The sequence below is a fragment of the Pollicipes pollicipes genome, unplaced genomic scaffold (assembly GCF_011947565.3).
Source record: "Pollicipes pollicipes isolate AB1234 unplaced genomic scaffold, Ppol_2.1 Scaffold_2555;HRSCAF=2994_pilon_pilon_pilon, whole genome shotgun sequence".
NCBI lineage: Eukaryota > Metazoa > Arthropoda > Thecostraca > Pollicipedomorpha > Pollicipedidae > Pollicipes > Pollicipes pollicipes.
In genome coordinates, this window is record NW_023596136.1 from 10755200 (window position 1) to 10769488 (window position 14289).

General features: G+C 59.7%; 2 protein-coding genes across 2 annotated transcripts in view; both read right to left on the reverse strand.

The window, feature by feature from the left end:
• LOC119108697 (chromatin-remodeling ATPase INO80) overlaps positions 1 to 8507 on the reverse strand; it is a 31780-nt gene extending 23273 nt beyond the window's left edge. Inside the window, exons 1-13 of the mRNA XM_037232328.1 lie at positions 8488 to 8507; positions 8026 to 8175; positions 7509 to 7667; positions 6844 to 7002; positions 4936 to 5099; positions 4390 to 4636; positions 3895 to 4098; positions 3273 to 3448; positions 2709 to 2911; positions 2181 to 2320; positions 1455 to 1565; positions 1136 to 1248; positions 288 to 385 (exon numbers count right to left, since the gene is read on the reverse strand). Of these exons, the coding sequence (XP_037088223.1) occupies positions 288 to 385; positions 1136 to 1248; positions 1455 to 1565; positions 2181 to 2320; positions 2709 to 2911; positions 3273 to 3448; positions 3895 to 4098; positions 4390 to 4636; positions 4936 to 5099; positions 6844 to 7002; positions 7509 to 7667; positions 8026 to 8145 (1894 nt within the window). The 5' untranslated portion in view covers positions 8146 to 8175; positions 8488 to 8507. The remainder of the gene's footprint in view (positions 1 to 287; positions 386 to 1135; positions 1249 to 1454; positions 1566 to 2180; positions 2321 to 2708; positions 2912 to 3272; positions 3449 to 3894; positions 4099 to 4389; positions 4637 to 4935; positions 5100 to 6843; positions 7003 to 7508; positions 7668 to 8025; positions 8176 to 8487) is intronic.
• Positions 8508 to 8850: 343 nt separating this feature from the next.
• On the reverse strand, positions 8851 to 11570 carry LOC119108709 (uncharacterized). The gene is made up of 4 exons (XM_037232339.1): positions 11371 to 11570; positions 10459 to 10594; positions 9634 to 9752; positions 8851 to 9149 (listed from the first exon to the last, which is right to left on the reverse strand). The coding sequence occupies exons 2-4, from the start codon at positions 10569 to 10571 to the stop codon at positions 8851 to 8853; spliced, it is 531 nt and encodes a 176-aa protein (XP_037088234.1). The 5' UTR covers positions 10572 to 10594; positions 11371 to 11570.
• Positions 11571 to 14289: the final 2719 nt, after the last annotated feature.

The window sequence follows — 14289 nt, forward strand, 5'->3', positions numbered from 1 at the left end:
TGAGCAGTCCTGAGCACGGGTTGTGCGGGGCAAACATGAACACAGCACGGGCCTTAACGTGGTGCACGCTGAACATTACAAAATATTAACATGGAACGGAGCTATTGGATCATGCAATGACATCACAAACGACGGCAAATTCAGTTTGTACAGCTGGTGTATGCTGTCAGGCGCACATGTAAACGATAAACGAATGCGGCCCCACATGCGAAGCCAGCTGGAGGCACCATCGATGGCCATCAGACCAGCGTTCCCTGCCGCCGTCGGCACACTGAGCGGTGATGTACCATCTGCCAGTGTGACGGTGTCGAAACTGCGGTGCACGTGCTCCGGACTGAAGACGCTCAGCCGATTGTACAGCAGATGATGCCGGCTCGGCAAGGACCTGCGGCAGCAGATGCTCACGTCATGGCACCTGCTTTCTCGCCACTCCCCGCCGCCCTTCACAGGGAGACACCCAGGAGACTCGGGAGGTGCCTGCAGGAAGGGGGTGCCCGGGTCAGAGGGACTGCCCTCCCACAGAAACGCTCAGGCGACTCAGTTGCCATCTGAGATCAAGAGCTGCCGCAGCCGCAGAACCTGGTCGGGACTAAAGACGCTCAAGCAGACCCACAACAGGTGGCGGTGACATGACAACGGCGTGCGGGTCAAGCCGTCTCAGGCCCGGTACCCGCCCGTCAGACGGGCGTGACGGGCAGGTACCGGGCGGGCAGGGGTGGCACAGCGCCTGGTCACAGCCAGGGCCGGGACTGCGACACGTCGGGGGGTGGCGGCCAGCAGCACCGCGGCCAAATGCACACGTGACCAGGTGACGGCTGCCTGACCAGGTGCACTACGTAAGTCGGCACAGCGGCAGCACATTCCAGCGGACGCACCGAAACGCCTGCGTCACCCACGACTAACAAGCGCGTGCGGTACGCAGGTCTTATTGGCAACATCTTCGAGAGCGTCCATTGGTCCAGACAGCCTACTTTTTACATGACTCAGTGCACAACAGAAACATTACGTGTACGGGCCATGATTAAAGGCAGCGTTAAGGCATCACTAAGTAGCCCTTTCATCGCCAGGTTTCATATAATGACCACCACACGGGCGGCACGGGGCGGCTCCCAGCCGGCGGGGGCGAGCGACTGACCGGTGCAGGAGGCCGTCCCGGAACAGCAGGCGCGGCAGCTGGTACGGCGGTAGGCGGACGAAGAACGGCGAGTACACGTTGCGCCGTTCGAACAGCTCCGGGTGGTTACACACCTGCCGGACAGACGTTATTGCGGCATTATCCCTTCACATTTTCCCACCATGGCTGGTCATTCGTCTCAACACCAAGACCCACAACAACGCACTGCCAGTGGAAAACGGTGCTCACGGCCTCCCGAGTCCTGGACATCTATGAGTGATGATCTCCCATGACCGAGACGGCACAGTCGAGGCTGGGTCGAGGCAGCGGACGGACGGACCTTCCTGAACTGCATGACCAGGTTGAGCAGGCTGGTGGTGACCTGGCTGTGCTGGCCGCCGCCCTGCGTGCTCCGCAGCAGCTCGTCAATGCTGATCTTCTTCTTCAGACCCTGCAGAGCGACAGCGCAGAGCACGGGTTAGTGGCCGTCGCCGGATGCCAGTCCGACTCCAGATCCGGCATCGCCCCAGAATAAGAGACAGGCTAGACGGCTGGAAACCACAGGCTGAAAGTGAGCTTACTGCCAGTCTGGTGCCGTCCATGGTCTCACACCTAAGGTGCGACATTCAGGCTACAACACACAACTCGCAGGAATGCACCTTTAAGCCACATCGTCGCGACGCACCCAGGAGCGCAACGCCGATCACCAGCGGAAGACTACGGCCGAACGCCCTCGTGCCGGCTCTGGAAGTTCACCAGTTGTCAGTCCCCGAGCGGCGGACCTCACTTACCAGCCGTCAGCCCCGGAACGGCGGACCTCACCTGCCAGCCGCCAGCCCCGGAGCGGCGGACCTCACCTGCCAGCCGCCAGCCCCGGAGCGGCGGACCTCACCTGGTAGAGGAGCCGCTGTCGGATGGTGAGCGGACAACAGACCATGATCTCGATCTTGTCCGTCAGCCCCCGAGCGGCCGACCTCACCTGGTAGAGGAGCCGCTGTCGGATGGTGAGCGGACAACAGACCATGATCTCGATCTTGTCCGTCAGCCCCCGAGCGGCCGACCTCACCTGGTAGAGGAGCCGCTGTCGGATGGTGAGCGGACAACAGACCATGATCTCGATCTTGTCCGTCAGCTCGTTCTCGACGTCGCGCTTCACGCGGCGCAGCATGAACGGCTTCAGGATCATGTGCAGCCGGCCCAGGTGAGCTGAGACAGAGCACGGCAGAGAAGCGCACGTCAACGACGGTCCGCTGTCCGCACTGGCCGTGCCGAGGGTCCGGCGGGCGCCGGAGAGCCAGATCACAACATGACGTGGTAGTCACGGCACTCCACTTTGGAGGACAAGACCTCTGTGCACGCACGCTCACCAATCTGTGAACATTCTACAGAACACAGTCAGAAACGCCAAGCTGAAGAAAAATCAGCCGCAGCAGCGCCGGAGACAGTCGTCGTCACATAACAAAGCCACGGAGGCCAGCTGGCGGCACCAGCAGCGGTCGCAGGCCAGAATGAGAGCATGGTGGCTGGCCCGTCACGGACCGACCGACGTCCGCCCGCCGCGGCGGGCAGACCAGGCCGGCCCGGCGCCACTCACTCTGGTCCATGGTGGCGCGGTTCTCGGCGTGACTCTCGATGTCGCGGCTGAACCAGTCGTTGAACTCGCGGTGCGAGTCGAACAGGGACGGCATGATGAAGTGCAGCAGCGCCCACAGCTCGGCCATCGAGTTCTGGATGGGCGTGCCCGTCAGCAGGATCCTGTTGCGGCACTTGAAGCCGAGCAGCATCTTCCAGCGCTGACTGCGCGTGGGGGAGCAGCGTCACGCCGCGCCGAACACACCGGCCGACACGTAACGAGGGATCGGTGGACCCGAAGCGACCGGTCAGCAACGAAGACCCGAGCCCGCGAATAACAGCTTCCCAGCTCACCATAACAGCGAGCCAGCCGGCCCAGCCAATGTGGGAGTACCCTGCCTAACTGGTGTCCCGTAATACATCTGACCGACTGACACACAGACGCATCCACTTTCAGCTGTCTGCAAGCCCTGACGGGCGCCGACAGCCCTCATTGCCTGAGCCCCCAGCAGGTGGGCTGACCAGCCCATCTGCCTGAGTGTGCCGTGCTGCATCACACGGCAGGCGGCCGCCGCCTCAGTCTGACCTGCTGGTGCTCTTGATGGCCTGCGCCTCGTCCAGCACCATGCACTGCCAGTCGATGCGGCTGAAGTACTTGATGTCGGTCACTACCAGCTGGTACGACGTCACCACCACGTGGAAGCTGGCCTCCTTCGTGTGCATGTTGGTCGGCTCCCAGAAGGTCCGCAGCACCTTACGGTCCTGGCACGCGGCGGACAGAGGGTCAGCCTTCAGCCCCGGCCACACTGGGCTGCTAGCTGGCGTTCAGAGCGCAGCAAACACGCGCCACGACGCCACGACGCGGTGCCGGCACAAGGCTTGAGATCTGGGTTAGTTTTACACAGTATTTTGTGCTGTGGCATACAGTTCGACTGAGAAACAAGTGCATACTTACAGCTGAGAAACAAGAGCATACTTACAGCTGAGAAACGAGTGCATACTTATTTCTTCTGGAACAGAAGTATCGTAACAAAGTCCCGAAACATCAAGCTCCCTGTAAACGCCATCGATACGCCTTACAAGTCGACTGACTACAGGAGCACACTGGGCCCCGGGCACCGGTGGGCAATGCAGCCCCGTGCAGCCCACATGAGGCGGCTCAGCCGACGCACAGCCCGGCCGCCTGGAACCGAGCGCCAGCCACCCACCTGGGTGGTGCCCCAGTACGGCACGACCTTGAAGGCCGGCAGGAAGCGAGCCAGCTCCTGCTGCCAGTTGTGCAGCGTGGAGGCGGGCGACACCACCAGGAACGGCCCCCAGATGCCGTAGTGCTCGGCCAGGTGGGCCAGGAAGGCGATCGTCTGCACCGTCTTGCCCAGGCCCATCTCGTCCGCCAGGATGCCGTTAATGCCCTGTCGGGACGCGGCGCACGGTTGGTGTCGGGAGACGTACTGTGTAATTAGCAGCCGACCCCGAGCAGGGAGTATCTTTCTGCTCCGGGCATGAATCGTTATGGTACCCTGAAATACTTCAACGACTTCATTACCATTGAAGGACTGAGATGGTACCGATGAATCCTGAACTTTCAGTTCAAGTTCACCCACGACTGACGTGGTCTAGCTTATATAGCACTCGAGTGGACGAACTGGTTGCGCCTGTCCTACCTGCCCCCCGGCACCGGGACCTGCCGGTCATGCACTGACCGAGTCGAACAGGTTGGCGATCCAGTTCATGCCCTTAAGCTGGTACGTCTTGAGCACGCCCTGGAAGAGGGCCGGCTGCGGGTACTCGCGGGCCGCCTCCGGCTGATCCAGCCGCAGGGCCGCCTCATCGGGGGCGGCGGCGGCGGCGACGGCATGGCCCGAGCTCCGGTCGAACAGCCCCATGTGTTGCCGGCTGCGCTCCACGGCAGCGCGCGCGTTCTCCAGCGCCAGAGTCTTGGCCGCCTCACTGCCGGGGCAGGACCACGAGGTCACCACGCGATGGGGTCTCGTCACACGAAGCCACGTATCACACGCGGCACCCCAGGTGGTTTGACGCTTGCTGAGATAATGCGCTGAACCACCGCTAATTGGCTCAGCAAGAGAGAAGGGCCAATATCACTTCACATCCTGACAACACCCGCGCCAATTCCTGAAGCACTTCCCCACGCTTCCAACATGCCGACGGTTGTGCGGCGGGTGCGTCCGGCGCCATGCACCACCACCCAGGCCTGCGCCGCCCGGCCGGGGGCGCCGCCCGCCCCCCACCTGTCGTAGTCGTCAATGCTGGCGATGCGCGCGTCGGCGGCCGCCTCGTCCAGATGTCCCAGAATGGCCTCCTCGCGCCGGCCGGCCGCCTTCGGGCCCATGAAGTGCGCGTACAGCTCCGTCTGGGTGATCAGGAAGTTGAGCTTGCGCTGCTGCCGCTTGGCCTGCCGGGGAGGCGGGGAGATGTCAGGCGCCGGCTAGGCACGACCGGCCGGCCGGCACAAGGACTGTGGCGTCTGCAGACCACGCCGGCACAAGGACTGTGGCGTCTGCAGACCACGCCGGCACACGGACTGTGGCGTCCGCAGACCCCGCCGGCACACGGACTGCGGCGTCTGCAGACCACGCCGGCACACGGACTGTGGCGTCTGCAGACCGCGCCGGCACACGGACTGTGGCGTCTGCAGACCACGCCGGCACACGGACTGTGGCGTCTGCAGGCCCCGCCGGCACACGGACTGCGGCGTCTGCAGACCACGCCGGCACACGGACTGTGGCGTCTGCAGACCGCGCCGGCACACGGACTGTGGCGTCTGCAGACCACGCCGGCACACGGACTGTGGCGTCTGCAGACCGCGCCGGCACACGGAGGCGTCTGGAGACCGTGCCGGCACACGGACTTTGGCGTCTGCAGACCGCGCCGGCACACGGACTGTGGCGTATGCAGACCGCACCGGCACACGGACTGTGGCGTCTGCAGACCGCGCCGGCTCGGCACACGGACTGTGGCGTCTGCAGACCGCACCGGCTCGGCACACGGTCTGTGGCGTCTAGAGACCGCGCCGGCTCGGCACACGGACTGCGGCGTCTGCAGACCGCGCCGGCACACGGACTGTGGCGTCTGCAGACCGCGCCGGCTCGGCACACGGACTGTGGCGTCTGCAGACCGCACCGGCTCGGCACACGGTCTGTGGCGTCTAGAGACCGCGCCGGCTCGGCACACGGTCTGTGGCGTCTGCAGACCGCGCCGGCTCGGCGCACGGACTGTGGCGTCTGCAGACCGCGCCGGCTCGGCACACGGACTGTGGCGTCTGCAGACCGCGCCGGCACACGGACTGTGGCGTCTGCAGACCGCGCTGGCACACAGACTGCGGCGTCTGCAGACCGCGCCGGCTCGGCACACGGTCTGTGGCGTCTGCAGACCGCGCCGGCTCGGCACACGGTCTGTGGCGTCTGCAGACCGCGCCGGCACACGGACTGTGGCGTCTGCAGACCGCGCCGGCACACGAACTGTGGCGTCTGCAGACCGCGCCGGCACACAGACTGCGGCGTCTGCAGACCGCGCCGGCCCGGCACACGGACTGTGGCGTCTGCAGACCGCGCCGGCTCAGCACAGGGACCGCGGCGTCTGCAGACCGCGCCGGCTCGGCATACGGACTGTGGCGTCTGCAGACCGCGCCGGCACACAGACTGTGGCGTCTGCAGACCGCGCCGGCTCGGCACACGGACTGTGGCGTCTGCAGACCGCGCCGGCTCGGCGTACGGACTGTGGCGTCTGCAGACCGCGCCGGCCGAACACATGCCCGGGAGCGAGGCCAGGGATGGAGCCGCCGCCTACCGGCACTTTGTCGTTCCGGGGCGAACAGCCAGTTACTGCGGCATTGCTGGAGCAGTTTTAATTTGTGCTTGAACATGTCTGGGCCTGACTACCCGGCAATACATACGTTCTGACCCCCTCTCCATCAGTATCCACCTATCAGTACGCTTCACAAGAGAGTACCAGGTCGCGGGTAGCTTACTGCAGCATTGCAACTGGTCTGGGAAGCTAGTTTTGTACACATGCCAGTTCACCTGCTTGCTCAAAATACGGCTCGGTTCTCATAACGTCAAACTCGAGTTTATGCGCTCAAGCGTTTAGGGGTTTCAGCTTAAGCCTGATGTAAAGACGGATAACTGGATCAGCCGTACCTCGAGTATTTCGGTGCTGATCTTCTTCTGCTCGATCTCTTCCTTCTCCAGTCGCTTTCGCGTCTCCTTCTCCACCCGGTTGTAGTGTTTCCAGTACGTCTGCATCTCCCGGGTGAGCCGCTTCATCCGGCCCAGTACGTCACGCTCCGCCTTCTGGGACTGGAACCAGCACAAACAGTAGTCATACACCAATAGGTCATAAGCGCCGCAGCACTTGGCGTCTTATTAGCATCACACACAGACGAAATAGCACCGCGTTTGCAGATACACCTCTTTGCTGCCAACCTATTCTCCGAAAACCACAAGGCTGACTAGGTTGGCCGTGCGAAAATGTGGCAGTGTGCTGGCCACAGATTCCAAATTACCAGCGGTAAAGTCATGGTGTCCATCGGCATAACGGACAGCGCACCGACGGCCAAACCCACCGACGTCGACGTCAGCATCACGCCACGTTATCTGACACCACGGCCCGCCGACATCAGCTCGTCCCGACCCGGACGTACCAGTGCGGCCTTCCAGCGGACGGCGGAGGCAGACCCTGCCCGCCGACATCAGCTGGTGCCCCGCCCACACCCGGACGTACCAGGACGGCCTTCTGACGGACGGCGGAGGCAGAACCCACTCGCTAACATCAGCTCGTCCTTCACCCCCTTCCCCCGACGTACCAGGACGGCCTTCTGACGAGCGGCGCGCATACAGCCGGTGGCCAGCCGCTTCAGGATGACCATCTTGTCCTTGCGGCCGTTGACCAGTGAGCGCTGCACTTTGCCGATCTCCTTCTTGCTGATGTAAAGCCACAGCTTGCGGCGCTGCGTGGCCAGAGCCTGCCGCCGGACGGAGAGACATGGTCAGCAGCGCCGGCCAGGCCGCTGCCAGGCAGACAGCAGCGGCATGCCTTCTACAGTCGACTCGTGGAGGGTAAAAAAGGCAACCCAGCCGAAAGTATGGCTATCAGCACGGCCATGAGCACAGCCAGCAGATGAGCATGGCGTTTATGTGAGCTAAGTATGCCAAGTGCCGTGGTGGGAGGCGGGAGCATATGACGGCAAACAACGTACTTGCGGGAGCTAGAACTGTGCCAATAATGTCATGGATGACGAACAGCAGCGCTGATGCACTTAGCAGTTCCCCGGCATACTCGACATTCAAAAATACAGCCGCAATCGGCACACAGCACGGCACCTTGAGTGTGTCCTTCTCCTGTTTGATGGCCTTCTTGGTGCGCTTTTCGGCGGTTCCGCGAGCTTTCTTGGCGGCGCCGTAGCGGGGCCCTCTGTCGGTGTCCGGTTCTCCGAGCTCCATGTCCAACCCAGCGTCCACCGACAGGAAACTCTGCATACACGCGCACGCCGCAGGTAACCGCCGTCCAACACAGCGTTGTACAATATCGGACTTGTAAAAACCGTAGCATTGCGAAAAACAAAAACAAAAAAACAGACAAATAGCGAACGGCAAAAAACTGCAGAGACAACAAAGCCGCAAGATTATACAAGGCACCCGCAATTCAACGCTATACGTGTTTGTGCCCACAGCTCGCATACAACAATTCTTATAAGAGTGAAACACGCCGCGACCGACGAGGCGCCGACGCCAGCGCTGCAGCTCGGCTCGAGGCCGGATGGGCGGCGTCGCAGCGTGCCGTACCTCCTCGTTGTCGGCGTCCTCGTCGGGTCGGGCGGCGGCGCCGGGTCCGGGCGCCGCCGCGCCAGCCGACGGGTGTCGGTCCAGCTCGCTCAGCAGGCCGGCCGAGTAGTACATGTGCCCGCTCGGCTGCCGGTCCGCAGACGAGGAATGTCAGTGGCGTAAAGCGTCGCGCAGCGTCGTGGCAACAGAGGGCGAATACTGGGCACCAGATGGGCGGCGTGAGCCGCCGTCTAATTACAACAGGCCTCAGTCGCTCATCCGTTGGACAACACAGGACACTTCCTGCCGAGAAACGCCTCACCACATGGAGTTCTATCCGTTATTCTCCGTTTTAAAAGTGTCGGTACGTGGCGGTCCCTCGCATCACACCAACCCTGCCGATGACCAGCCGCACGCCGCCAGGCAGGCAGCGATCCGGCACCACCCTGCCCGGCCGTCACCGGAGGGCGCGGCACCACCCACCACCGGGTTGAGCTGGTACTGTCGGCTGAGCTTGTTCTTCATGCGGTGCTGCTGTAACATGCGCGCCAGGTCCAGCTGACTGAGGGGCCGCTCCAGCTCGGCCGCCTCGTCCGGCCACTCATCCTCGGACGAGCCGAGCAGGTCGGCGGCCAGCAGGCGGCGCGCGCGGCTCAGCTCGGCCCCGTCCTGCCACGAGCCGCCTGCAGGGCCCACTGACGGGTCAGCCGACCGCGGCCCGCCCGGGCTGACGGCCGACAGTCACCAACAGCACCTACCACAGCCTGCTCCCCATTCAGGCCGATGGCAGTCCGATTAGCCAGTCTCCATGGCCACACGACGGCAAGCAACTCAAATAAACAGTCGGCGCTGATAGTAAAGTGCGACAATACGTGAAAGATCAGTGCTTGCTGCAGGGAGAGGAGAACATAAAAATGCCCTGCTCAAAGTCACCAACGCCTCACACGGCCGACCTCACGCCTATGCGGACGTGTCGGAGAGGCAGCCCATCAACATTTTATAGAACAATTTAGACGAAGCATCAACATGATGCGAGTAGCCATGATGAGGAGTGCTTAGTGTTATGACTACTGAGCCATTCTGCTGCTAGCGTTCCCCCGCTGGAATGGCGCTGCGGCGGCACCGACCGTAGGCCATCTCTCCCCCCACTGAAGCACCCCCACCGACCGTAGTCTGGCAGCGGTGGCAGGTCGGGCTCGCTGTCGGCTGTCTCCACATCCGACGGCTCGGCCAGCTCAGCCAGGCTGGCCGACAGGCCGTCCGGCAGCCGCTCCCATTCTGTCACACTGCCAGCCAGCCAGCCGCAACACTAGTAACAATGTAACAACTAACACTCACCAAGGCAATCATATTCCATCAAACAAGATGGCCAAATACAGCAGCATTCACAGCAAGACAGTTCACACCACTGGATTCTGCAGTCATGTTGCAGATGTGCCAACTTCAAACTTCAAGCCAACAGACACAGAATGCAGAAGTGCAAAGATGAAGCAAATGCTTTATTGTGTCTGATGGGACCTTTACACACACACACCTATTAAGCGTAATATCATATGTCAAGAAAACACAATTTGGGCTGACAACTGTGCCAGGCAATGACCATTGCCACATGGAAGCCAACTATCATTGGCCAGAGGGTTGATACATCTTTGCCAGTTGGCCCAAAACCGAGCTGAGGCCATGACACAAACCAGTGGAGGGTCTAGGGCCTGGAATAACCAACCATGCCCAGACTACTTCAGGTTATCTGGTGCAACCTCCTTTCAGGTTAAAGCTAATGCAGGTAAATGCTCAAGAACATACATTGCAAATAGTTGTATTACTATTAGATAATATACGTTACTGATAGGGAGGGGAATTGATCCCCATTCTGGGCTCATGAACAAGACGGATAAGCATGTTGTACCAACCATTTTCAGTACTTGTTTGGGTACTTGCATGGTACAAGTTACATTACCAGCATGTCTTTTGTGCACCTGAAATTACCCTTACCTTCCAAGGTTATCTGAAGATTTCCTGATCTGGTCAATTAACCCAGTAAGATCTAGGGCTCTTTCCAGCCTTTGTATATGCAGTGGTACAGCAATCCCATTGCGTCCCGACATGACACAAGCATGTGTCTGCAACTCTGAAACAAAAACACACCATGAGTACAGTTTGGCCCACACTTAATGATGGTTGTACCCTCAGCACATAGAGTACTTGCTGTAAAATATCTAACCATTGTAAGAGGGAATTTAACATGATCCTGGTGCATTTCCATTAATGACAACCACATCCAAAGGCATGCCACAATGAGTGCAACACAAGACAATCAAGCATGAGCTGGATGTGTGGGATATCTGATAGGAAGGAGTTGTAAATAGTGTGATGCTGTACTTCACTTTAAAAAGCAGAATAGACTACTGTTATGCAAAACCTAACCATAATTTGGTCTATTGCACAGAAATAACTTCCTACACCATTCTGCTGGGATCAGCGGTCATTTCTGAACTACAACTGAGAAAGCTGTTCAGTTGAGAATGAAGAGGCAAGGACCCAACACGTGGCTGGCATAGGTCACACAACCCACCTCCTTCACAACACCACTGCCAGGTGACAGGCAACCAGTCATCCACCTGCCACCTTAGAGTAGCAAAGCAAAACAGGAGGGGCAATAACAGCCTAATATTTTACCTGCATGGCCAAGTGACCTTGACTTATCAGCTGAAAAACTTTCAATGTTGTCAAAGTTGTGAAATGTCTCATACACATTAGCTATGCTGTCTGTGAATGTTGAAGTGTTCCTGAGGAGTATCAACTTGTACAAGCGATGATTGGAAATGACCACAGCCTGGACATTGCGGGACCAAGACAGTCAGAATCCCCTTAAGTTACCGAAAAAACTATATTACATCAGCCCACCTTCCAAGCTGGAACCACTGTTCCTCCGGCGGCTTGTTCCTTAAGGTTTTCTTGCTCCCTGCCACTCACCTCGGTATACACTATCCCTTCAGTACAAGGGCGCACCGCCGCTGATCAATCGCTGACAACATCAATTAAAAGACCGCAGGCAACCTAACTAATTCACTGGCACCACTTATTGATGGCTGGCCTCTGCAAAACCATTCAGGCGCCAGGAAAGCGTGCAAAATTGGCAGCTCTTAAAATGAGTCGATGCTACCGTGAATCCATTCAACAAGCATAAAGTACTTGCATGACAAGACACGGAGTATCATGAAAAAACAAAACCCCGAAAAGGTAATCTAAGTGGGTTTTGTGTCATGAAACTGTCAATTTAAGCCATATTCGGGGCGCTCTGCAATAATGACATCATTAAATATTCAGAGAACGCTACCATATGTCACAACTTCGTAGCTGATAAGTGCGCTTCTTACGCGTTGCGCGAGTTCTTCCTTATCCCGTTTCCGACCATTTAACAATCATCTATTGATGTTCCGTCCCTTTTTACAGTGTGCGTGAGAAAAACGCACTCGTCATGCCCTCCATCTCATCGAAACCACACTGCAGCACTGGCTGACAATTTATCAAGATACCTGTTCCCACAGGATTAGGCCCCGCGGGGGCACCGGTTTCGGTCGGTGTAGGGGACTAGCGCCCCCTCGGGTCCCAGCTCCGGTAGCGCTGAATCCGGTAGGACAGCGTAGGCTGTTCCTCCCAGGGCGTAGCGACCCTGCCGGTACGTGAGCCCCCGCTCCTTGTCCCGCCTGCTTCCCCCCCCCCCCCCCCCATTACCCGCTTTCCAGCATCCGGCCCACTCGTCACTCCTAACCCTCGTTTATCGGGGTCGCCGTGCCCCCTCACCCGCGACCCCGGGTTGATCGGATCCTGGTGGCTGAGGGACGCGTCGTGAGGGTCAGTCGCGGCGCGTCCCAACACTCCACTTCAGCCAGGATATCCGGGGGTGTGGGGGGGGGGGGGGGCCGTGGGGCCCCACACGGGTCTAGCGGTTTGTCGCTCGCATTGCGGTTGGGAACTCCTCGCGGGTCTCCGCTTGAGGCGCCTGACCGCGCTCAGCGGCTTAAGGGGTCAGGGGGCGGCGGCGCTGGACCACGGTCAGAGCGGGGAGGGGTCTCCCCGGGTACACCTGGCCGTGTGGGAGGTGTCGTTCGCCCCGTATAGCACCGGGGTAGCCCTGGCGATGACCTCCTCCCGAGGTAGTGTTGGACCGTCCCCCAATTGGGCTCCGTGGTGGGTGGGGAGCCCCGGTGCCGTATGCTTCAAAAAACTCGCATGCATTTTCATTCAACCAACCCCAATGGGAATGACACCTTATCTCAGACGGCTCGGCTGACGACGATGGACGACCGTTCCTCCCCTTCGGCGGAGGGGCGAAGCGGTCTTTCCGGCACGGGTGAAAGACCGCTGCCACGGACTGATTCCCGCTCCACCCCGTTGGAGCGGACTAGAGGTGGGAGAGTGGGAGTACCGGGGACTACCGGGCAGACTGCTCGGTCTTGCTCCCGGGTTCTTGTGCTTGCCAGTAGTGAAAAGGATCTGTCTAGTCTGTCGCCCTTTCAGCGGCGTAGCGGATGTGATCGGCTTGGCAAGTTGACGCGCTGTGACAAGCTTAGAAATGAAACGATCGAAGTGGAGTTTTTGAATGCAGCGGAAGCCAAAAAGACGATGAAGGCAACGCCATTCACATACACGGTCAGAGATAAAGATGGAAGGCGAGACGTCACTTTACCCATCATGGTGACGGCTCACAAAACGAAAAGCTGTTCTCGCGGGATCATTGACTGTGTTGACCTGGAGGGTGTCAGCGAGGAGGATATCATGAATGATCTGTCTGGTTTCGGTGTCGTGGAAGCTCATCGGATCCAGGTCAGGAGAGCGGAGCACCTGGTCCCAACAAACACTATTATCCCGACTTTCAACCGCGTGGATCTTCCTTCAAAAAAGTCGTCGGTTACGTGAAAGTGAAAATTCGTCTGTACATTCCCAACCCCATGCGTTGTTTTTGATGTCTTCGTTTTGTCCATACAAGAGTACTGCAGGAACAAACCGTCTTATGGGAAGTGTGCTGAAACTGACCATACTAGCGAGAACTACAGCGCTGTGCGACAGAAATGTGTGAATTGCGACAGAAACCAGATCCTGCGCACGACATTTGACCGTGCTTGTTCGGCGTACTCTCGAAAGAAAGAGATTATCTCCATCAAGTGCGCCCGGCGCATCTCTGTCCGAGAGAAGAGAGAGGGAGATTTACCATAGCTCGCATCCCAAAGTAGCTTACGCGAGTGTAGCGACTAGCTCCCACTCAAACGTGGTTCATCGTGAGGCCAGCTCGGACCGTATGAACTTGACGCAGTTTATCGCACTTCTCCAGTCATTTGGGTTGACTTGCAGACCGGCAACGGGTTCGCATGCTTCGTCTGCGTCCGCGGCGCCCACCGCACCGCCGGTAGCTGCGGCAAGACACTGGAGGGCGAGGGGTGGACTCTGGTTGGTCGGGGTCGGGAGGGGCGCCCCTCCCGAGCAAATCAGACACGTTCTGGGAAATAGGCGCCGACCACTGTGCCGACCACGGCGCCTCCCCCAACTGTGAACCGAACTTCACCTAGCGAGACAGTGATGGAGGCCTTGCGTGAACGTGGTGAGAAGGGCCCGCGGGGCCAGGCGAGCGCGTCTGGTCGAGCAGGCGAGGGTGGCCAGGCGGTCCCCGGGACTACCGATTCCTCGGCCCCGGTGGGGGACGGCGAGAAGTCTTCTCCCTTGGAGTCCGCCGGGGCGTCGGTGCCGGCGGTGGCTGGCGGTGCGCCATCCTCTGCGGTGGCTGATGGGGTGCCGTCCTCCTTGGGAGGGAGCGCTTCCACGCCT